This window comes from Hemitrygon akajei, chromosome 25 (genome assembly GCF_048418815.1).
Source record: "Hemitrygon akajei chromosome 25, sHemAka1.3, whole genome shotgun sequence".
Classification (NCBI taxonomy): Eukaryota; Metazoa; Chordata; class Chondrichthyes; order Myliobatiformes; family Dasyatidae; genus Hemitrygon; species Hemitrygon akajei.
In genome coordinates, this window is record NC_133148.1 from 9,965,732 (window position 1) to 9,991,321 (window position 25,590).

Sequence of the window (25,590 nt, forward strand, 5' to 3'; positions counted from 1 at the left end):
TCCAAGTCACCCTGCATTCTCATAACATCCTCCTGACATTTCACACTGCCACCCAGCTTTGTGTCATCGGCAAATTTGCTAATGTTACTTTTAATCCCTTCATCTAAATCATTAATGTATATTGTAAACAGCTGCAGTCCCAGCACCGAACCTTGCAGTACCCCACTGGTCACAGCCTGCCATTCCGAAAGAGACCCGTTAATCACTACTCTTCGTTTCCTGTCAGCCAGCCAATTTTCAATCCATGTCAGTACTCTGTCCCCAATACCATGTGCCCTAATTTTACCCCCATATCTCCTATGTGGGACTTTATCAAAAGCTTTCTGGAAGTCCAGGTACACTACATCCACTGACTCTCCCTTGTCCATTTTCATAGTTGCATCCTCAAAAGACTCCAGAAGATTAGTCAAGCATGATTTTCCCTTCATAAATCCATGCTGACTCGGACTGATCCTTCTACTGCTATCCAAATGTGTCGTAATTTCCTCTTTTATAATTGACTCCAACACCTTTCCCACCACTGACGTCAGGCTAACCGGTCTATAATTCCCTGTTTTCTCTCTCCCTCCTTTCTTGAAAAGTGGGACAACATTAGCCACCCTCTAATCAGCAGGAACTGTTCCTGAATCTATAGAACATTGGAAAATGATTACCAATGCGTCCACGATTTCTAGAGCCACCTCCTTAAGTATCATCCTTCCTGGGAAGCAGACCATCAGGTCCCGGGGACTTATCAGCCTTCAGACTCAACAGTCTATCCAACACTGTTTCTTGCCTAATATAAATTTCCTTCAGTTCATCCTTTACCCTAGTTCCTTTGGCCACTATTACATCTGGGAGATTGTTTGTGTCTTCCCTAGTGAAGACAGATCCAAAGTACCTGTTCAACTCGTCTGCCATTTCCTTGTTCCCCATAATAAATTCACCCGTTTCTGTCTTCAATGGCCCAATTTTGATCTTAACTATTTTTCTGCTATTCACATACCTAAAGCAGCTTTTTACTTTTTCCTTTATATTCTTGGCTTGTTTACCTTCGTACCTCATTTTTTCTTGGCGTATTGCCTTTTTTGTTATCTTCTGTTGCTCTTTAAAAGCTTCCCAGTCCTCCAGTTTCCCGCTCATCTTTGCTATGTTATACTTCTCTTTTATTTTTATACTGCCCTTTACTTCCCTCGTCAGCCCTTACTCCCCTTAGGATCTTTCTTCCTCTTTGGAATGAACTGATCCTGCATCTTCTGCATTATTCCCAGAAATACTTGCCATTGTTGTTCCACTGTCTTCCCTGCTAGGGTATTGTTCCATTGAACTTTGGCCAGCTCCTCCCTCATAGCTCCATAGTTCCCTTTGTTCAACTGTAATACCGACACATCCGTTTTTCCCTTCTCCTTCTCAAATTGAAGCAGCGCCTAACCTTCCCCAGTTACAGATGGGTAACTGAAATCCAGCACTTGGATTTATCACCCACCCACCAAGCTCAAAGTACTCCCGACTATCTATCCACCATCTACATTTTTCCTCTTTCAACCTGCTCATACACTCCCCTTACTGTGAGGAAACAGCTTCTCCCCCAGGCTGTAAGACTACTGAACTCCCTGACACCATCCAGTTCTCTGCACACATGAAATGCTGATCTCGTTAAAATTATTTGTTAATTTACTAATGGTAATATTACTTCGTTTTGTGTGAGTTATATGCACTGTGTTGTGCACCTTGGTACAGAGGTACATTGTCTCATTCGGTACACATACATACGGTTGAACAATAAACTCAAACTCCTCCCCCCCAAAAAATCTAACATTTTTCACATGCTATTCAAAAATGTTAATGAGGTACTGTTGCTTTTATATTGTGTGCAATGCACTGGGAGCGGCAGGTAGTGTAGCTGCCTCTCAGCTACAGCTCGGGCTTGGCATTGACCTCCCAGTACCCTTTGTATAAGCTTACATATTATCTCCCAAATGCTCTATTTTACTCCCTCTTCTCAGACACACGCCAGTTAATTGGTTACCAGAAATTACTCCAAGCATAGCTAGGTGGCAGGAAGAATTGGTATTGACAAGCACATGAGAGAACAAGGTCATAAAATGGAAATAAAATTACTGAGCTAGTATAGGTTCAAAGGGCGGGGGGGGGAGTTAATAGTCTAATATATCAAAAAGAGCAATTAACACTTAATTTTCATTGATTGTTCTATATTTTTAATATTACTCAAAATCTAAATCACATTATCAAACTATAGTGAACCAATGCACACAAGCACTGCAAATAAAAGTGGTTTAAATGATGTATTGTAAAGCATCATGGCTTTGAGTTATATTCTGAAATTTGCTTTCAATAAAGATTTAGAGTCAAATGCAATTAAGTCACGCAGGTTAGGCATTATCTGTGGAAAGATAAGTGTTTCAGAATTATTAACCCTCTGTCACAAAGACTGACCTACAGAGCTGCTTCCAACACGGTTTCAAATTTCCAGCATCAGTAGATTTTATTTTTAATGTACTGGGGAAAATTGCTACTAATTCCCAGTCAGACCAGAACCCCAATAGTTTTGATGGGGATTCTACACGCATGGGTAAGGAGAAGGAGCAGGGATAATTTGAGAGTCATAACAACAAACATCACAGAAACAGGCCCTTCAACACCCATCCTATTTTTCCTCCAAAACCCTTGTCATCTCCCCCTACTCATCCACAATAGGGGCAAAGCCAATTAACCACCTACCAACCTCTGTAGGATGTGCATGGAAAGTAGAATATCCAGAGGAGGGGGAAAAAGAAGAGCACATCATCCCAAGAATATGCTACCTTGGGGACCAGAGTTGCTCAAGCTGAGGCAGCAGCACTGGTCCACCATTTTGTTGCATGTTTAATTAGAATATCACAGTGGAGTACAATTCACAATGTTGACACAGTTTCTGAATTTTTAAGTCATTAAGGTAACATCTCTAGCTTTGTCTTCCATCAAAGCTCAACAGATGCCGAGTAAGGGGAATTGTCCAAGAGTTGGTCACTACGTTGCTGAGTGTGCAGAGGTCAGAGCACTCCAGACTAATTATGTAGGGCTAATGGATAGCATGATCCACCCAAGAACTGTGGGACTTCTGCACTGACAAAGGTGTTTTACATACAAGATCTTAAACTGTGTTGCCAGGCAGACATGATTAACTGGAGTATCCATCCTCAGCCAATTGTAATCAAAGATTAATTTCATTCTAATGACATTGCTATTATCTCACTGTATGGAAACTCTGACAAATAATTCACATTATAATAGTGACTACATCAGTAAAGTACTTCAAACTGCAACGGAGTGTTCAATGAGGGGCGTCAAACAGTATGTGCAATGAGAAGGTGACCACTTAACAGTGAGGCAGTTGGCAACAGAAACACAGTGGATTCCAGTTAACTGGGCCATTGATTAATTGGGACAGTCACTTATTTGGGCCAACTCTTAAAGAATAAAAACTAATCAAGAAAATAGCTAGGATTCCCTTTGTTCATTTGGGACACTATGCTACTTATTTGGGAAAGGAGACAGTTGCTGAACAGATTCTAACGAGCATCAGTCACATGCACTTGAGTGCTTGTTTGAACCAACACTGTTAGAGTGAACAGTTTATAAATGGCATCAGCTGCATCTGCTTGTGTTCAAACAGCAGCAACTCTGTCACTGATGGTTGGTGAGAAGCAAGCAGCAAGACAATTGGGAACTGTTGTGCTAACATTGATTTCAAGCATTCATACTTGGAGATGTCAGAAACAATCAGGAGTGAAAATTAAACTATTTCATAGTTTGACAAGTTAGGAACTACAATAATTTTAAGGTTTCGACATCTTGAATGTTGCAATGAATGTGAAGATTCAGAGGATGCAACAGTTGAAAACATCTACACTTGGTGCCTGACTGTAATTGAATAAAATCAGTGCAATCAAAGGAATGCGGCAGCGTACAGTGAATGAAAACCTTTGTCAATAGCTATTAAGAACCAAGAGTTTATATATTACTGTCGCAGCAGTGGCGATGTTCTAATTTGCCCTGTTTCATTTAGATACACAAATTGTTGCCTAGTTACACTGTAATTTGTGTCTTTCTTATGCTTTAACTATTTCCATGAAACTTCCACTAATTGGAGCAGCCATTTAATAGGACCAAAATATACTGGTCCCGATGTGTCTCAATTAATCAGAAACCACTGTACTGATATCCAGATGTCTATTTCCTTCCTCCAAGTGATACAAGATCTACCCTTCCTGCAAAGCTTCAAAACTGCAGGAGATTTTTTTTTGTAATGGACAAAAGGCTTGGGGCTTTTTGAGGTTTGACAACTCAGATATAGAAGTATGATCACATAACCTCAAATTTACATTGGGAATGTTCTCCCATTGCTTCTCCTGGGAAGAGTAAGGAAATGAGTCTTATTTGAAAATGAGCCTTTGGAATTTTAAACGGAAAACAAGTTGAAATGAACTGCACAGCAATAATTTTCAATTGCGACATTCCTGACCCAGTCATTAATCATTCGTGAGCATGGCCCTTCTCTTCAGTACACCGCCCACCCACTCACTGGCACAGGGGATCTCAATAAAACCTATTGAATAGACTAGATAGAGTGGGTGTGGAGAGGATGTTTCCTACAGTGAGCGAGTCTAGGCCCAGAGGCTACATTATCAGAATAGAGGGATGTCCATTTAGAACAGAGACAAGGAGGAACTCCTTTAGCCAGAGGGTAGTGAATTTTTGGGATTCATTGCCACAAACAGGTGTGGAGGCTGATAGGTTCTTGATTAGCCCGAGCAAAGGTTTCAGCCATGATGAAATGGCAGAACAGACTAGATGGACCAAATGGCCCAATTCTGCTGCTGTGTCTTATGGACACCAAGTATGTTGTGACAAAAGAGTAAACCAAAGTGAGAGTGAAGACATACAAGAGTGAGAGGTTCAACAACATGGTGGGCAAGTTGTGTCAGGGTCTGGACTCCTCTCTAGCTTTTGTTGTGTAATCCACCAATACCGGTTCTTCTCTACACTGTTGATGTCAAGATCCCAAAGTCCCTCTTGTCCATTAGATCAATGGTTTCAACACCATCCACACTTCAATTCTGCTTTTTCAACAAGAAACCCCCAGGCAATGTTTCAGTCGCTGACAAACATTCTCCTTAACGCAAAAATCCCCTATGTTTCCAGAGCAACACACACAAAATGCTGGAGGAACTCAGTCAGGTCAGGCAGCATTGCTGGAAATCCAGAGCATCAAGTTTCCCGATGTTTCCAAATATTTTGAATGAAATCTGTAGAAATTACCAAGTGACTTTCTGACTTTCTGCACTTTTATCCATCAAATTTGACTCAAATAACAAGCAGTGCTACTACACTGTTTTAAAATTTTCACTCAATATCTTGCCATCCTTAGCCAAAGCTCTCTGTACTCTGGATTTACTCCCATATGTCGCCTCTCCTCTACTTCCCAAATCCCTCTATTTTGGTGCAAACTCTGACCCACGTAAGCAGCACAATATCAAACTCTGATACTATTTCTCGCCAATGATAAAAAGCTGGCAAGTGGTATAGTAGCATCCGCACTGGACTTTGAGGCGAGTGGTCCCAGGTGTGGTTCAAATCTGGGACCACACTTTCCATCCATGCTGGGTTGAGCATCAAGCTAGCAACTCAGCCTCGTAAAAAAAAAATCGGACAAAAATCCTAAAGAAACAGGAAGATTGCCACCCAATGTGCCACTAGGCACAGTAAGGAACAAAAAAAAACACGATGCAAAGGGAATATTTGCTGCCCATTGGAACTGATCTTTCACTCTAGAGAGAAATCCTATTATAATCCAGAAATGGGTCACTACATACAAAATCAAAGACACAAGAAAATCTGCAGATGCTGGAAATCCAAGCAACACACACACACACACACAAAAAGTGCTGGAGGAACTCAGCAGGCCAGGCAGCATCTAGGAAAACAGTAGTCGATGTTTCAGGCCAAGACCATTCAGCAGACTGGAGAAAAAAGCCAAGCAGTAGATTTAAAAGGTGGGGGAGGGGAGAGAGAAACACAAGATGATAGATCAAACCTCAAGGGGGAAGAATGAAATAAAGAGCTGGGAAGTTGATTGGTGAAAGAAATAGAAGGCCATGGAAAAAGAGGGAGGGGGAAGAGAAGCACCGGAGGAAGGCAATGGGGGGGGGGTGCAAGGAGATAAGGTGAGAGGGGGAAAAGGGGGCTGGGAAATGGTGAAGGGGGTGAGGGGCATTACTGGAAGTTTGAGAAACTATACCATCAGGTTGGAGGCTATCCAAACGGAATACAAGGTGTTGTTCCTCCAACCTGACTGTGGCCTCATCACGACAGTGGATTTCTCTCCAGTCCTGCTGAAAGGTTTTGGACAAAATGTCGACTGTACTCTTTCCCCAGATGCTGACTGGCCGGCTGAGTTCCTCCAGCATGCAACACATCCATAATACTGGCCAAGCCATCTTCTCACAGTGACTCATTCGCCTTCTCATTGAACACTAACAAAATTCTACAGGTCTACTGTTGAAAGTATCCTGTGTGCTTCATGGTCTGGTATGGCAATTCAAAACGACCAGAATGTAGGAAGCTGCAGAGAGCAGTGGGCTCTGCCCAATGATTCCCTTCCACTATTTGTAGTTACTACAGGAGGCATTGCCACAAAGCAACATTCAAAGATCCCCACCATCCAGCTCAAGCCATCTTCCCACAGTTACCATCAGGCAGGAGGTACAGAAGCCTCAAGTCCCACACCAGATTCAAAAAAACAGCTACTTTCCTTCTACCATTTGCTTCTTGAAGCAACCTGCACAATCCAAATCGGTATTGCAACACCATTTTGCACTAAACTGGACTTTGTTTTCTTCTGTTGTAATCGTGTTCTGTCTCGTGGAGGTTGTGCTTTCCTTTTTCAAATTTTATATGATGCAATGTGCCTGTGCTGCTGCTAGTTTTCACTACACCTCTGCATACATGTTCATGTGCATTTTGACTTTAAATATGTCCATGCAGTTCTACTGACCTATTTCTCATATCCTTTGCAAAACCTTCTGAGAAAGGATCTACTTTCTCAAACTCTATTCCACATCACCCCCAAGTTCACTTTTCCACTGCATGTACCCCAATCATTTGAATAACAAGAGGAACTAGGACAGATCACTGTCCCTATCAAAGTATTGTATGGTAAATATACAGGTACTTCATCAACCGCAATTTCAAATAATTACTCCACAGATTCTCACTAACACAAATACCCTTCTGATATGGGTCAGAATTTTCCCAAAACAATTCACAGTCCAATCCTTCCCTATGTCTACACTGACAAAATGTCCCACTTACATTCTTCCTGGGTCATCAATATCATCCACTTACCTACACTGACGTAATAGCCTGCCGGACTGACCTGATGATATCTTGTCCAGTCTCCCCTTGACTGCTCATAGACACAAGGATTCTTCCAAAACACATTATTCATGCCAAAGCAAATAATGTTTAAATACCACATTCCAGCACACAATGACAGAGAATGCAAACAGAGCAATGGAATCCAGACTGGTTGGTGCCTGGCCCCACTAAAAAAGGTAGAACCCAGATCTTTCAAAGTCACACCAATTTATCGGGATATAGGCAAGAGCTATATATACTAAACACAAGAGGCTCTGCAGATGCCTGAAATCCAGAGCAACACTATTTGAGCTCGGAGCATCAGAGTTCAAGAGTCCCATTCCGACAGTCTTTAAAGAGTCTATACGTCCTCCCCGTGGAATATGTGGGTTTTCTCCAAGTGCTCTGGTTTCCTCCCACAGTCCAAAGACATGCTAGGTGGTAATCAGTCATCACAAATTTTCCATCGTTGTCGGGATGGCATGATTGAAGGGCAAGAAAGACCCACCTGCACTGCACTTATAACCAAATTTAAGTACAATAAACTAACTCAGCAGGTCAGGCAGCATGTCTGGATAGAAATAAAATGGTCATGTTTCAGGTCAAGACCCTTCATCAGGACTGATGAGGAACTTAATGAGAAGTCTTGGCTCAAAATGATGACTGTTTATTCTTTTCCATAGATGCTGCCTGACCTGCTGAGTTCCTGCAGAATTTGGTAGCTGTATGCACTATTTACTGGCAATGTCCCTCAGGACATTAAGGCGGTAGGAAACAGGCACTTTGTAGTTGGGTACTTCCACAGTGCTTTCGCAGAGATTTCCAGAGCTGCTCTGCATCCGTGGATTCCAGCTAACTGGGCCATTCGTTAATTGGAACAACTCTTAATTTAAAAAAAGTAGAGAAAATAGCCAGGATTCCCTTCGTTTATTTCAGACACAATTCACTTAATTGGAACAGGGGACAGTTGCCGAACAGTTTCTACCTTGCATCAGTCACGTGTATTTGTGTGGCTGTTAGACACTACACTAGAGAAACTATTCAGAACTGCTTTGCCCACTGCAGTTTTTAAAGATTCCAGCCTGGAGATGCCACAAATGGCCAGGACAGAACATGGAATAATTTCATTACTTCAACAAGTTAGAAACTTTAATGAATTTGCAGATAGCAACAATAATCTTGAATGCTACAATGAAAAGATATGGAGGATGCAGTCATCAAAACCACTGCATGAAGGCAGTTGATTATCTGCAATGATTTTGTTCACTTGCAGTCAAGAGAACACAGCAGTATACACTCGATGAATTCCTCTTTTGACAACTATTAGGAACTAATAGTTTATAGAACTGTGGTAGTAATGATTGTGTTCTAATTTGTTCTGTATTTTATTTAAATACACAAATTGTTACTCAAAGGATAGTTGAGTTTTTTTTTAATCATTTTTAACTATTTCCATGAAACTTTGGCTAATTGGCAATTAATTGGCACAAAATGTACTGGTCCTGATGTTTCCCAATTAACGGAATCCAATGTACATCTGCAAGTAGGCATTATGCTGCAAGACTTGGAAGGAAACAAAGTTCCCTTTATTACACAGATACAAATGCAGTAACGATGTAACATTACATCACATTTACACCAAACAGCACCAGGCCCACAATGTTTCAAAAACAAAAACTGAAAGAGAACAATACTAAGGATAAGAAAATAAAGGAAAGAACAGAATAAAATCAAAATGAATGCTGTACAGTGAAGTGGAAAATATACTTTTGAACTTGAGTATCCTCTTGCCAACTTCCACTCAACAATTTGTGCTTAGTTCAACAAAGGTTTTACACAGGAGACTGTTATATCCAGAACAGTTGTGCTTGTCTTTGAAAATTAATTGCAAGATTTAGAAAATACAAAATATAACTTCAGATACTGTGAAAAATCGAAGAGCAAACAGGCTGTCAAGGTAATATAGAAAACGCTGTGACGAACTCCACAGATCAGTATTGATGAAAGGTCTCAGCCCAAAATGTCGACTGTTTATTCCTCTCCATAGATGCTGCCCGACCTGCTGAGTTCCTCCAGCATTTGTATGTTACTTTACATTTCTAGCATCTGCAGAATCTCTTGTGTCGAGGTAATCTTCCCAGATTTTATGCAGTGTGACAGGAAATCACTGGATTAGATGAAATTCTACAGTTAGGCAAATGGGCTCAGGCAACTGACTGCATGGGAGTACTGGAACAGAATGTCAGAGATACTATAGAAAGACAGTGAATAAACCAATAACAACATGCAATACATCTCACTAAATCACACCAATTTGGAGAGCCGCGGGCACGAAGCAGGAAATGCAACACAACAGCAGGACACATCAGGACCAGTACATTTTAGCCCAATTAGCCAAAAGCTTCATGGGATTAGTTAAAAAGACAAACTGAATAACAAATAAGGTATTTAAACGAAACACAGAACAAGTTAGAACACTATTAATAGTACTATAGAACTATATTATTTCCTAACAATTATCAGAGGAATTCATCCAGTGTACGCAATGAATAAAGTCAGCACAGACAACTACTATCAATGACTGCATCCTCCAAATCTTCAGTTTCATCGGTAACGTTCAAGATGATTATCGATATCTTCAAATTCATCAGTGGCGAAATTGTTTTATTTTCCCTCCCAGCCATTTCTGGCATCTCTAAGCTGAAATGCTTGAAACCACCGTGAGCAAAACTGTTCTAGATTGTTCTGCTGCTTATTCCTTGCCAACTTTCAGTGACAAAAAAAATCACTGCTTTTTGAACAAACAAATGCAACTGAGGTTATTTAAAAACCAATCTTTCTAAGCACAGTGGAGTGTCTAATGGCCACATGAGTGTACCAGACTAACACTAGTTAGAATCTAGTTAGTTCTGATAAAGTCTCAGCCCAAAATGTCACTGTTTACAATTTTCCATAGATGCTAGCTGGCCTGCTGAGTTCCTCCAGCATTCTATACGTTTGCTTTGTATTTCCAGCATCTGCAGATCTTGTGTTTGTGCAAGTTAGAACCTGTCCGGCAACAGTCTTCTGCCCCAATTAAGCAGCAGTGTCCCAAACAAATAAAAAGGATTCCCAGCTATTTTCTTGATTGGTTTCAGAGTTGCCCAAATAATGGGCCAATTAACCAGAATCCACTGTATTGATAGGTGCTTACATCAGTTTTGCATCCAATACACTGTAACAAGGTGCCAATCAGCAATCTAGGAGCAAAAAAAAATTGCTGACCCAGGAAAACTGGAATTAAAACAAAATACTGGATACAACCAGCAGGTCAGGCAGCAACAATAATGAGAAAAAGTGTCATTTCAGATCCAAAGAAAGATCCTGACTCAAAAAATTAACGGTTTCACTCTGAGTCCGTTATAGTGGAACTCTCTGGTTTTAAATGCCAACAAGTTCCCTCTGAAATGAATGAAGCTGAAGACACTGGGAGCTGTAGTGTCACAACATTTTAGCAGATACCTGTGGCAGAAATGTTCTACCAGAGATCAAAGCTGCCCCTGACAATGCCAAAGCTGCACAGATGTCAAAGTTGTCGAGGTGAAAAAACAAAATACAGAGATATGCAGGTCAAACATCTCAGTCCACAGATAACATTTCAGAGCAACAGCTTCAATAACAGACCTTCTAGAAAGTCGTTTTTATTTCTACAGGCCAGGCTGAATATTCTGGTACAATCATTCAAATGTTTACGTACATGAAAAGAAACAGGCAATACAGATTTTAGAACATACAATATGTCTGCAGAGATAGACATTAAATTCAGGAAAGTGGCAGGTGGGTACAATGTTTGGCCATGCACTTTGGTAAAAGGAATAAGGCACAGACTATTTTCTAAACATGGAGAAAATTCTGAAGTCAGAGGTGCAAAGGGACTTGGGAGTCCTGGTCCCTAAAGGTTAACTTGCAGGCGGAGTTGGTGGTGAGGAAGGCAATGTTAGCATTCATTTCGAAAGGACTAGAATACAACAACAAGGATATAATGCAGAGGCTTTATAGGGCATTGGTCAGACTTCACTTGGAGTATTGAGAGCAGTTTTGGGCCCCTGATCTAAAAAAGGATATGCTGAGGAGAAGATTCATGAGAATGATCCCAGGAATGAAATGTATGAGAAGCATTTGATGTCTAGACCTGTACTCACCGGAGTTCAGAAGAACAAGTAGGGGGTGGAGAGAGAATCTCATCGAATCCTATCGAAAATTTAATGGGCTGGAGTGTGTGTCCTCTAAGCAGACCACAACCTTGCCATGGTTTCAGGCTGCTAGATTTGGCATGTCAACAAATAACACTCAAAAACTCCTATAGTTTTTATGGAGGGCATTCTGACAGGCTGCATTACTGTCTGGTATGGAAGGGCTACTGCACAGGACTGAAAGAAGCTGCAGAAGGTTTTAAATCTAGTCAGCTCCATCTTGGGCACGAGTCTACAAAGTACCCAGGATATCTTCAGGGAGCGGTGTCTCAGAAAGGCAGCGTCCATTATCAAGGACCCCCAGCACCCAGGGCATGCCCTTTTCTCACTGTTACCATCAGGTAGGAGGTACAGAAGCCTGAAGGCACACACTCAGCGATTCAGGAACAGCTTCTTCCCCTCTGCCATCTGATTCCTAAATGGACATTGAACCCATGAACACTACCTCATTTTTTAAAAAATATACAGTATTTCTGTTTTTGCACATTTTTAAAAATGTATTCAACATACGTAATTGATTTATTTGTTTATTTATTATATTTTATTTTTTTTTCCTCTCTGCTAGATTATGTATTGCATTGAACTGCTGCTGCTAAGTTAACAAATTTCACGTCACATGCCGGTGATAATAAACCTGATTCTGACTCTGCTCCACCTTTCAATGATCTAGACAGCATTGTTGGTTGAATCAAGATCTTTATGCTCTGGCTCTTGGTAGGGTCACCCATGCCAAACAGGTCAAAGGGTAGAGTTCAGTCTAAGAGTGGCCCACTGGTCCTCCAGGTTTGGGGGGTGGGGGGTTCAGCTCAGAGCAACAACCCTGATTGGTAAAGCAAAATTGTTACGAAATGTGCAATGAAGAATCATTCTACATCCGAGTGCGATGGTATTCCTGGACTTGCACAACTGATAAAAGTGAAAACTGAGTGGAAGCTACTGACATGGAGGCCTTGAAGACCACCAGAGATGGTCATTGCCCTAAATGCCAGCAGCATAACAGGCAGTAAGAGTGGGTGTTGCAAGGATGTTTCCTGTAGTGGACCTAGTCTAGGACCAGAAGGCATAGCCTCAGAATAGAGGGACACCCCCTAAGAACAAAGATAAAGAGAAATTTCTTTATAGTCAGAGTGTGGTGAATCTGTGGAATTCATTGCATAGACAGCTGGGGGCCAAGACATTGTATATATTTAAGGCATAGGTTGATTGGCTCTTTGTTAGTTAGAGCAGGTAAACTTTACAGGGGGGGGGGGGAAACAGAAGAATGGGGTTGAGATGGAAAATAATCAGCCACAATGGAATGGCTGAGCAGACTCAATGGGTAGAATAGATTAATTCTTCTCCTATGCCTTATGGAAATAAAGTAGATTGGACTTCCAGGGCAACTGTGCACACAATTACTGGAAAGGCTGAAGGAATATGTAACTAGAGGAAAGAGACATCTCACATGTGTTGGAATCACATTGTCACATACTGGGAGGCCAAATAGTTAACAACAGCATCATCTGTGTCCTTGATATTCTTTGTGTGTGCACCCTGTGGAGATACTGTAACAGCTTGTGGAGCAGAGCCCCGAGTGAAGGCTCTTGACATTTCACTGCATGATGAGTGATTCTGCCAGTCAAGCAGTATTTGCATTTAAGCTTAAGCATTGATGATTTACTGCATGACACTGGTGCAGAACTCGGCCATTCAACCTGCTCTGCCCTTCAGTCATGGATGATTTAATTTTCGTTTACCCCAATCTCCTGCTTTCTCCCCATAACTTTTGATGCTCTTACTAATGAACTTATCAAATTTGGTTTTAAACATCAAAAGCCCAAAGCCAAAAATAAATCACCAGTAATAAACTGCATTGTCTCAGCAAAGTTTAGACTACATTGTTCATTTGTTTGTTTCCTGAAATGAAGTACTAATCGTTAAACCATTTCATGACTAAAGGAAATCTCAGTCAACTCACAGGTGACGACCCAGATGTCTGGAATTCCTCAGAGATGACCAGCCTGACCACAGTTTATTAATAGTCATGTCAAAGCCTAGAGGTACAACGAACAAGAGCTTAACCACAGCAAGGGGAGCAAAACTAATTCAGCCAACACCTAAACACATTCATAACTCAGTACACAGGTCTCTGACCAGAACACTTCCATTTTAAATGCTCCATGACCATCGTGTCGTCGTTTTCTTCTGTCACTCTTACTGAGCTGAGCATGATGCACCCACATCGACACAGCTCCTCAGGTGTCAGAACTTGCACACTGGGTCCTCCAAGAGCCCTTCAAACTATCAACGTTTCCCAATCTGTTGTGTTGCCCTTTCTTAATCCCTGCACTACGTAATCAACTAGAATTTGTGCTTGGTTCCCACACTTAATAGATAATCCCAGAACGCAGGCAAGACAAAACACATCCTCTCCCAGCCACACTCTGTATCTATAACATCTTTAGGAGATTCCAGGGCACTCCACAGTTTGCGAAGTATCTTCAATCTGCAGTCATGATTCTAATATAGGAAAAGCTGCAGAGAATTTGCACATAGCAAGGATGAACAAGGCCAAAACAACTAGTTCCCTGCCCAAGCTGATGTTGGTTGGGAGATTAGGGTGAAAATGATCAATCACTCCTGTCCCGCAGTCAGAACCACAACCCACTCACTGAAAGAGTCTATAGTCTGTCAAGAACTGACAGCCAGTTGTACATAAAACATCTCAACAGTGTTCCAAACATACAAACTCAAAGTGAGTTCCACAACCCAGGTCATGCATTCTTGCTCATGTTACCTTCGAGGAGGAAGTACAGGAATGGCTTCTTCCTCTCCACCATCAGATTTCTGAATGGACAGTGAATCTATGGACACTACCTCACTATTTTATCCCTGTCTTAGATATATACAATTTTTAAAAACCTTATAAATTGCTATTTTTATATATGTGTATATATCTATGTGTATATTATAACATATAGATCTATATACTATATGGATATAATAATATAGATATATATAGATTATATATTATACATATAAATATATACACATATATAAAAATAGCAATTTATAGGATTTTTAAAAATTATGTAATGCACTGCTGGCACAAAACAACAAACTTCACAACACATGCCAGTGATATTAAGCCTGATTCTGACTGACCAGAATGCGCAGAAGAGGTAGGTTTCAAGCTGTCTACTGAAAGAGAGACACACAGATGACTATGATTTCAGGAGAGGAATTTCCCAACTTACAGCATACTAGTTGATGGTGGAACAATGACATAATGCAGCAAACAAAGGCCATCAGATCAAGACGTGGATGGTGACGGAGGGGCAATTTCAAAGGGCAGCAGGGGCAAACTCTGCACTCAGCAGTATTGTAGGCCAGTGAGCAGAGGCAGCATATGAAGAAACTGCAAAACGCAAGGCAGGAAGCCAAGATTCGATCAGCTCAAATTTACGGAGTGTGCAAAGCCAGAGATTGGCCAGAGGAGCACGAACTGATCAAACTTTAATTCTCAGTGGTTGGCTCATCGACCTCAAATGGAAAATATGCTTCAGCGTCTACGAGTGAAAACACAGAACAGGCCCACAACGTTGCGCCGAACCAATTAAACTGGTAATCAAATGGCCAAATAAACTTATCCCCTCAGCCGATACAATGTTGGCATCCTCCATTTTCTTCACGTTCATGTGCCGATCGATCTAAATGTCTCTTAAGTGTCTGCTTCTACCACCACCCCACGCAGCACATTCCTGAAACCAATCACTTAAAAAAAAACACTAACCTCTCACATCTCCTTTGAAATTACCCACACACACACACACACACACACTCTTTAAATGCAAGTTAGACAACTGTAAAATGCAGTCAGTTACCCTGATCACTAACCTGTGCATGCTTAATAGTTCAAACTAATCTGGTTAGTTATCATTGCAACGTAGCGAGCGGCTGCGCGCTGCAGTTTACATTGTACAATAAATAGTCAGCAGTTGTTAAGAGCCCTGGCATCACTACAGACAACTGCAAATGGCAGCAGAGAAGTCAAGGGAAAGAAACAGTTTCTCTGAAAGCAATTCACCCAGTACAACGGAGCCACGGCTCTCTGCAATGCAAACCTAAAGAACGGAAATAGAACCCATCCTCCGAGTATTTGGTCTGCACCGCAGAACTCCCGGACGTTTACCGCAGAACAAAAATATTTGTGTAACTGTACCCAGCCTGCAACTCAGACACAGCTAGTGGATTCGGCATAAGGGAAAGGAAAGTTGGACAAGCTAAGCGCCGATAGGGAGCAACAGACGTGGGGCACTGGAGATCCCTTTCTGCCAAGAGTTGCTCAAAATTGCAAAAAAAAATCAAAGCCTGCCCACGCTCCACACGATGGAAATAATTAGAAAAATAAAAATCAACTATTGGTCCTGATCAGAAAAAACAGAACAGAGGGGCAATTGTTTCATTGAAAATAAAACTCCATCGTAACTTCGGTATCATAAAATGACAAACTCAGGCGAGTACAACCATAAATAAATATCACGCCTACAATCGCAAGGGCTTTACTTTCACCACACTCACCTGAAGGACACCCAAGCACACCCAGGAGCGGCACACCAACCCCAGGGGACACCCAAACACACCCAGGAGCGGCACACCAACCCCAGGTTACCTTCCCAACCATTCCCCAGAGGTGGCACCTCCTCCCCTTGTCACGGGAACAAACAGCACAACCTCCCCCGAGGGTGCAGGCATGTCACCTTTCCCAGCTGCATCACCCTCAGCCCTCTGCCCTCGACTCGCAGACAGGAGAGCCGCGGGGGTGCAGCACTGGCACCGATGCCAGGATACGTGCCCCACGTGGAGCCGCCCGGTGCATTCATTAGGAAAGGCGTGGAGGGAAAAGGATGTGTCCAGATGCATTGCACCCCTGCCCCATTTGCACGGGTCGGCGAACCGCAGAGACAGGACGGGGGCCCGGGGCCGGGCCGGGCCGGGCCCTCCTCTCCCCGGTACTCACCCCAAGGCCGTCGTCCAGGCTCAGGTACTGCGGCTGCTGACCCTCGGCGTCACTGCAGGGGCTGAAGTCGTCCTCGGACTCCTCGAAGGAGGATGAGTGTCCGGCGGAGGACAGCGACGAGCCCGACAACTTGCGGAGCAGCAGCGACGGGGCGGGCGAGCCGCCACAGCCACTGTCCGACGACGGCGACTCCTCGTCCGGCTGCTCGTCCTCCACCCTCGCCAGCGACTCGTCCTGGGTCACGATCAGCCGGGGGATGGGCCTGCAGCTGGAGGCCGGGCGTAGGTCCGCGGCCTCGGGTTGGAATGCTGCCGGACATGGGCTCGGCTCCCTCAGCCGGAGGTTGCCCGTCATCTCCTTCAAGCCGTGTCCGGGCTCCAGCTCCGTGACCGGACCCACCGCGCTCTCCGGGCTTTTCATCAAACTCGCGCTGCCGGCATCACCGCGCGCGAGCGGCGCCACTGCTCAAGCGGAGAAGCCTCCAGAACTGCCGCCGCCACTATCGCCGCCGCTGCCACTGCCACTGCCGCCGCCCATTTCGAGATCGCGGCCGACGGGCGGAGCTCCAAGCGCGACCCGTAACCAGCCGACGCCGGAGAGCCGCTTTCAACCAGCTGTCAATCAACTCCTGACCCCGCCCCTTTTCCTTGTTTCCATGACGCAAAGATGCCTCGCTCCTCCTGTCAATCAACCACCTAGCCCCGCCCTTGTCCCCGCCCCTCTCTGTCAATCAGCAGGAAGCGTACTCGTCGTGCCTGGTAAAGACAGGGTTAGCGGTAACTAAGGGCAGGTTGCGCGTCGGTGTAAATAACCAGGTTATTCAAGATTGTTTCGTCTCATTTCCCGTATACGTGCAAAAAATTTTACTCTAGATCCGATTATAAAAGATAAGAAACGCGGCAATAAAAACAGAAATACAGATACATAAGCTAGTTTGTATACATGGGTGGTATGTCTGGGAAATAATAAAACAGGGCTGATTGGGGGCATGGGTGGGTTGCAGGTGCAGGTGTTGGCTGCTTTGGGAGAAGTTACGGTTTTTGAATCTGCTGGTCTTGCCGTGGATGGGATCCTCAGTGATGTTACTGGCCTCTTACCAGCACCTTTCACAATATATGACCCTGATGACTCTTCAGCGTCCTCGAAAAGTAGAGGATGTGTTCTGGGACCATGCGCTCCCTGGAGTCTGAAACTTCACACAGTTTCCACTGCTGATGTAAAGAGTGATGCTGGGGTCGTTTACCATCCCTTTTGTCTTGTTGACATTGTCATTTGCCTGGAGCCTCTTCCACCTCCCCGTCTCGTCGTTGATGGTGATGACTCGAGTCATCGGCAAAGGGATTCCTCGTGCGTTTGACCGTGTGAGCAGACAGCCCTGGGGCAGGGGGCCGTATTGAGGATGAGGAGGGAGGACTGTTTGAGCTCCGTCGGTTAGGAAGTCCAACACCCAAAGTCAGAGTAGAACAGGAACGAGGAGTGGGAGTTTGTTCACCGGTGTTGAATGCTGACCCGAAATCCAGAAAGAGCAATCTGATGAAAGTGCCTTGTCTAGCTATGTCAGAGCCGGCTGCGTGCATTTGTCATAGAGCATAGTGGTGAGTGTCCAGTGTGGCAGGAATGGGTTTTTTAATACGCGCCATGACCAACTTTTCAAAGCTCTTCACGATGATTGAGCTCTTTGCTAAAGCATACGGGGACAGCAGCCTTAGTGAGTGATGTGAGTGAACTGGGTGCAGTCTCCGGGTGCGTTGTCCGGCCCAGCCAGCTTCCGGGGACTGATCGCCCGCAGAGTCCTTCTCACGTCCGCTGCTGCTGTGAACAGTGGCTGCTCAGCTGGGAGCGGCAGAGCTTCCGTGTAACATGCATAAAAATTAATATTAATAATATTTACCAATCACTTTTCATACGCGCTTTACACGCATTAAAATAATATAAAAATAAAAAATAAACCTGAAAATAAAAGACAAAAAGATGTGAGTTCAAAACAAGGTTAACTGAATAGGTGGCATTTAAAAGTACCATCTTTTAAGAGACTCTGAGAAAGGTACATGGAGCTTAGAAAAATAGAGGGCTTTGCGGTGGGGATATTCTAGGCAGTTTCTGGAGCGGGTTACATGGTCGGCACAACATTGTGGGCCGAAGGGCCTGTAATGTCTATGTTCTATGAGTCTGCAGCCCTTATGGTTTTAGGTATTGAGTTCTGCCATCTGAGAGGATAATTTTGAAAAGCTGACCTGCCAAGTTTCTTTTGACCGACATTGTTTAAGTTTAAGAGACTGGCAGAAAACCTGAGAGCTTGAGCGGAATTATAAAGTGAAAACAATTCTGTGGTGTGCTCCAGTCCCAGATCATTCAGAGCTTTAGAAGCAAGTAAGAGAACTTTAAAATCAATTCTAAAAGGTACAGGAAGCCGATCCAAAGTAGCTGGTATGGGAGTGATCTGTTCACTCATCCTGGTCTTGGTGCACTCAGGTGTACAGGTAACCAGGGTACAGGGTGCACACAGGTGTACAGATAAACAGGGTACAGGGTGCACTCAGGTGTACAGGTAACCAGGGTACAGGGTGCACACAGGTGTACAGGTAACCAGGGTACAGGGTGCACACAGGTGTATGGGAGTGATCTGTTCACTCATCCTGGTCTTGGTGCACACAGGTGTACAGGTAACCAGGGTACAGGGTGCACACAGGTGTACAGATAAACAGGGTACAGGGTGCACTCAGGTGTACAGGTAACCAGGGTACAGGGTGCACACAGGTGTACAGATAAACAGGGTACAGGGTGCACACAGGTGTATGGGAGTGATCTGTTCACTCATCCTGGTCTTGGTGCACACAGGTGTACAGGTAACCAGGGTACAGGGTGCACACAGGCGTACAGGTAAACAGGGTGCACACAGGTGTACAGGTAACCAGGGTACAGGGTGCACACAGGTGTACAGGTAACCAGGGTACAGGGTACACACAGGTGTACAGGTAAACAGGGTGCACACAGGTGTACAGGTAAACAGGGTGCACACAGGTGTACAGGTAACCAGGGTACAGGGTGCACTCAGGTGTACAGGTAATCAGGGTACAGGGTGCACACAGGTGTACAGATAAACAGGGTACAGGGTGCACACAGGTGTATGGGAGTGATCTGTTCACTCATCCTGGTCCTGGTGCACACAGGTGTACAGATAACCAGGGTACAGGGTGCACACAGGTGTACAGGTAAACAGGGTGCACACAGGTGTACAGGTAACCAGGGTACAGGGTGCACTCAGGTGTACAGGTAATCAGGGTACAGGGTGCACACAGGTGTACAGATAAACAGGGTACAGGGTGCACACAGGGGTATGGGAGTGATCTGTTCACTCATCCTGGTCCTGGTGCACACAGGTGTACAGATAACCAGGGTACAGGGTGCACACAGGTAACCAGCACAGCAGAGGTGCACCATAAGACTGTGTGCTTAAATCCTGAACTACACACTTTACATTTATGATTGTGTGGCTAAGCACAACTCCAATGCCATATACAAGTTTGCTGATGTCACTGGCCAGTGTCATTGGCCAAATCAAAGGTGACGATGAATCAGCACCTCGGAGGGATATTGAAAATCTGGCTGAGTGTTGCCATAACAGCAACTTCTCACTCAATGTCAGCAAGATCAAGGAGCTGATTACTGACTTCAGGAGAAGGAAACCGGAGGTCCATCAGCCAGTCCTCATCAGAGGGTCAGAGGTGGAGAGAGTCAACAACTTTAAATTTGTAGGTGTTTATCATTTCAGAGGGCCTGTCCTGGTCCAGCACGTAAGTGCAATTACGAAGACAGCACAGCAGTGTCTGTACTTTCTTAGGAGTTTGCGGAGATTCAGCATGGCATCTAAAATTTTGACTATCTTCTTTGGATGTGTGGTGGAGAGCATATTGATTGGCTGCATCACTTCCTGATATAGAAACACCAATGTCCTCGAATGGAATATCCTACAAAAAGTTGTGGATATGTCCCAGTCCATAATGGGTAATGCCCTCCCAAACATCTACATGAAACACAGTTGTAGAATCCATCTTCAGGGACCCCCACCACCCAGGTCATGCTCTCTTCTCACTGCAGCCATCAGGAAGAAGGTGCAAGAGCCTCAGGACTCACTCCACCAGGTTCAGTAACAGTTACCACCTCTATCCATTTAGGCTGTTGAACCAAAGGAGATAACTCAGTGTTTCCCAATCTTTTTTAGTACAACCCCCATCCCCCCCCCCCCCCCCCGCAAAGAATCGTCATATGTGCCAACACCCTTCTGAGGCACAATATACTTTCAGGCACCCCCATAGTGTAAAAACATGAGGAAAACCATGTGCTAACATGAGGAAAAATGATTCTGCTTTAAGTTTTTATTTGTCTTTAAACCGAGCTTACACGGAACCTGTGCACTGTACAGCAGCTTCGATATCAATGTGATCCTTGAGCTTGATGGCTTTGAGCAAGAGGTGAAATATCTGGGTCAAGTTGTGAAAGCAAAAACCTCAGGTCCCCACGTGTAACAACATCCAAACAGTTTCTGGGTTTCTTTTGTCAGTATGAGGTTCATTGCACCAAAGCCTCTTTCAATCAGGTAGGAGGATGGAAATGCAATAAAGAGCAATTTAGCTCTTCTCCAAAGACCAGAAATCTTCAATTGACAGTGTAGCCAAATACCAGAAAAGCAGAATTTTTGAAAAGCATTTTTGCTTCACCATTCTGAATTGCGATAATTTCTTCTTGTAAGCTCTCTTCTGTATTTCCATCCTGCAAAGAAGTGGGTTAATTACCCAGTCCAGAATTTCCAGATCGTTCGGTGACAGCAGGTGTAAGCAGTACTCTTGCAAATCACTGTCTGTGAAAGAGTGCCATACCTCCCATGTATGGGAAACTGTGAGAACATTCTTCTCTCTTATATATTGGAGGTATATATATATATATATATATATATCACTTATATATTTCCAACTTCCTGATAAAAGTGGATACTGTACTTTTTTGCCTGGATTAAATTGAAATTTTCACCCTACAGTTTCATATTTCGAATATTCATTTTGTCACACAGATCGGCTAGGTATACAACATCTCCACATAGAAGTTCAATCTTGTTTCACAGGCTCTTGTTGACTTTGAGCAAAAATTCAACCACAGTTGTCAAAAATATCACGAGGATGTTTTAAGCAGCAGCCTTTTGACAGCCAACACACTTCAGTGGGAAGAAGCAAGCGTTCAAACTCTTTATCGCTATCTTGGCATAACTGGCAAAATATTCTGTACGTGATGGATGAGCTTCAATTTTGTTGATAGCAGTTATCACAAGAGTCATGCTAGAAAAAGTTGCTGGCTGAGGTTTTTGGCTTCGAACTGTTGATGATGAATTACACAATGGATTGCAAACACTTGTTTCATAAATGCCTCTAGACCAACGTGGCGACCGGTCGTATATGGTGATCCATCCGTTAACAAGAAATCATGTTCCTAATCGCAATACTTTTATCCTCAATATACGTTTTAAGCTTATAGTAGATTAATTCTCCGTTGATATTTGTTTGTAACTTTTTACTTTCTATTATTGATAAGCTCTCCAGAAGAAGGTAGATGAGCTTCAGGCCCCACATCACCAGGTTCAGGAACAGTTATTGCCCCATAACCATCAGGCTCCTGAACCAATACCAATAACTTCACCTGCCCCATCACTGAAATGTTCCCACAACATATGGACTTACTTTTTAGGGCACTCCATCCTATGTTCTTGATCTTTATTCATCATTTTTATTTATTATGATTATTTCATTAATTTGGTAATTGAACAGTCAATGTATTTGCACGCTGGGTCAATGCTAACTTGATTTTTCATTGATTCTGCTATAGTTATTCTTCTGCGATGGATATTTTCACATATATGTACTTTGATAATAAATTTATTTTGAACTTTCAAAAGTTGTTTATCCCGTATCATGTTTGCACCACACCCAGCTCTGAAAATGGATCCTGGAATTGAAACTGATTATCTTTCCACAGAAACACATAAAATACTAGCAATGCTCAACAAGGCAGACAATGAACTGTGACTGTGGGATCCAGGAGAGAGACAGACAATGAACTGTGACTGTGGGATCCAGGAGAGAGACAGACAATGTAACTGTGACTGTGGGAATCCAGGAGAGAGACAGACAATGAACTGTGACAGTGGAAATCCAGGAGAGAGACAGACAATGAACTGTGACTGTGGGATCCAGGAGAGAGACAGACAATGTAACTGTGACTGTGGGAATCCAGGAGAGAGACAGACAATGTAACTGTGATAGTGGGAATCCTGGATAGAGACAGACAATGTAACTGTGACAGAGGGAATCCGGGATAGAGAGAGACAATGTAACTGTGACAGGGTGAATCCAGGAGAGAGACAGACAATGTAACTGTGACTGTGAAAATCCAGGATAGAGACAGACAATGTAACTGTGACTGTGGGAATCCAGGAGAGAGAGAGACAATGTAACTGTGACTGTGGGATCCAGGAGAGAGACAGACAATGTAACTGTGACTGTGGGAATCCAGGAGAGAGACAGACAATGTAACTGTGATAGTGGGAATCCTGGATAGAGACAGACAATGTAACTGTGACAGAGGGAATCCGGGATAGAGAGAGACAATGTAACTGTGACAGGGTGAATCCAGGAGAGAGACAGACAATGTAACTGTGACTGTGAAAATCCAGGATAGAGACAGACAATGTAACTGTGACTGTGGGAATCCAGGAGAGAGAGAGACAATGTAACTGTGACAGGGAGAATCCAGGAGAGAGACAGACAATGTAACTGTGACAGAGGGAATCCGGGAGAGAGACAGACAATGTAACTGTGACAGGGAGAATCCAGGAGAGAGACAGACAATGTAACTGTGACAGTGGAAATCCAGGAGAGAGACAGACAATGTAACTGTGACAGTGGGAATCCAGGAGAGAGACAGACAATGTAACTGTGACAATGGGAATCCAGGAGAGAGAGAGACAATGTAACTGTGATAGTGGGAATCCAGGAGAGAGACAGACAATGTAACTGTGACAATGGGAATCCAGGAGAGAGAGAGACAATGTAACTGTGATAGTGGGAATCCAGGAGAGAGACAGACAATGTAACTGTGACAATGGGAATCCAGGAGAGAGAGAGACAATGTAACTGTGATAGTGGGAATCCAGGAGAGAGAGAGACAATGTAACTGTGACAGGGAGAATCCAGGAGAGAGACAGACAATGTAACTGTGACAGTGGAAATCCAGGAGAGAGACAGACAATGTAACTGTGACTGTGGGAATCCAGGAGTGAGAGAGACAATGTAACTGTGACAGTGGGAATCCAGGAGAGAGACAGACAATGTAACTGTGACTGTGGGAATCCAGGAGAGAGACAGACAATGTAACTGTGACAGTGGAAATCCAGGAGAGAGACAGACAATGTAACTGTGACAGGGAGAATCCAGGAGAGAGACAGACAATGTAACTGTGACAGGGTGAATCCAGGAGAGAACCAGACAATGTAACTGTGACAGTGGGAATCCAGGAGAGAGACAGACAATGTAACTGTGACAGTGGGAATCCAGGAGAGAGACAGACAATGTAACTGTGACAGTGGGAATCCAGGAGAGAGACAGACAATGTAACTGTGACAGGGAGAATCCAGGAGAGAGACAGACAATGTAACTGTGACAGTGGGAATCCAGGAGAAAGACAGACAATGTAACTGTGACTGTGGGAATCCAGGAGAGAGACAGACAATGTAACTGTGACAGGGTGAATCCAGGAGAGAGAGAGACAATGTAACTGTGACTGTGGGATCCAGGATAGAGACAGACAATGTAACTGTGACTGTGGGAATCCAGGATAGAGACAGACAATGTAACTGTGACAGTGAGAATCCAGGAGACAGACAGACAATGTAACTGTGACTGTGGGAATCCAGGAGAGAGACAGAAAATGTAACTGTGACAGGGTGAATCTAGGAGAGAGACAGACAAAGTAACTGTGACAGGGTGAATCCAGGAGAGAGACAGACAATGTAACTGTGACTGTGGGAATCCAGGATAGAGACAGACAATGTAACTGTGACAGGGTGAATCCAGGAGAGAGAGAGACAATGTAACTGTGATGGTGGAAATCCAGCAGAGAGACAGACAATGTAACTGTGACTGTGGGAATCCAGGAGAGAGAGAGACAATGTAACTGTGACTGTGAAAATCCAGGAGAGAGACAGACAATGTAACTGTGACTGTGGGAATCCAGGAGAGAGAGAGACAATGTAACTGTGACTGTGGGAATCCAGGATAGAGACAGACAATGTAACTGTGACTGTGGGAATCCAGGAGAGAGAGAGAGACAATGTAACTGTGACTGTGGGAATCCAGGAGAGAGACAGACGATGTAACTGTGACTGTGGGAATCCAGGAGAGAGACAGACAATATAACTGTGACGTTGGGAATGCAGGAGAGAGACAGACAATGTAACTGTGACAGTGGGAATGCAGGAGAGAGACAGACAATGGAACTGTGACGTTGGGAATGCAGGAGAGAGACAGACAATATAACTGTGACGTTGGGAATGCAGGAGAGAGACAGACAATGTAACTGTGACTGTGGAAATCCAGGAGAGAGACAGACAATGTAACTGTGACTGTGGGAATCCAGGAGTGAGAGAGACAATGTAACTGTGACAGTGGGAATCCAGGAGAGAGACAGACAATGTAACTGTGACTGTGGGAATCCAGGATAGAGAGAGACAATGTAACTGTGACAGGGTAAATCCAGGAGAGAGAGACAGACAATGTAACTGTGACAGGGAGAATCCAGGAGAGAGACAGACAATGTAACTGTGACAGGGTGAATCCAGGAGAGAACCAGACAATGTAACTGTGACAGTGGGAATCCAGGAGAGAGACAGACAATGTAACTGTGACAGTGGGAATC

The 25,590-nt window shown here is 43.8% G+C and overlaps 1 protein-coding gene across 1 annotated transcript in view; it reads right to left on the reverse strand.

The window, feature by feature from the left end:
* The window catches only part of LOC140716368 (inositol-trisphosphate 3-kinase C-like), a 58,517-nt gene extending 41,101 nt beyond the window's left edge, over nucleotides 1–17,416 (reverse strand). Inside the window, exon 1 of the mRNA XM_073029039.1 lies at nucleotides 16,630–17,416. Within this exon, the coding sequence (XP_072885140.1) occupies nucleotides 16,630–17,049 (420 nt within the window). The 5' untranslated portion in view covers nucleotides 17,050–17,416. The remainder of the gene's footprint in view (nucleotides 1–16,629) is intronic.
* Between the last annotated feature and the right edge of the window lie 8,174 nt (nucleotides 17,417–25,590).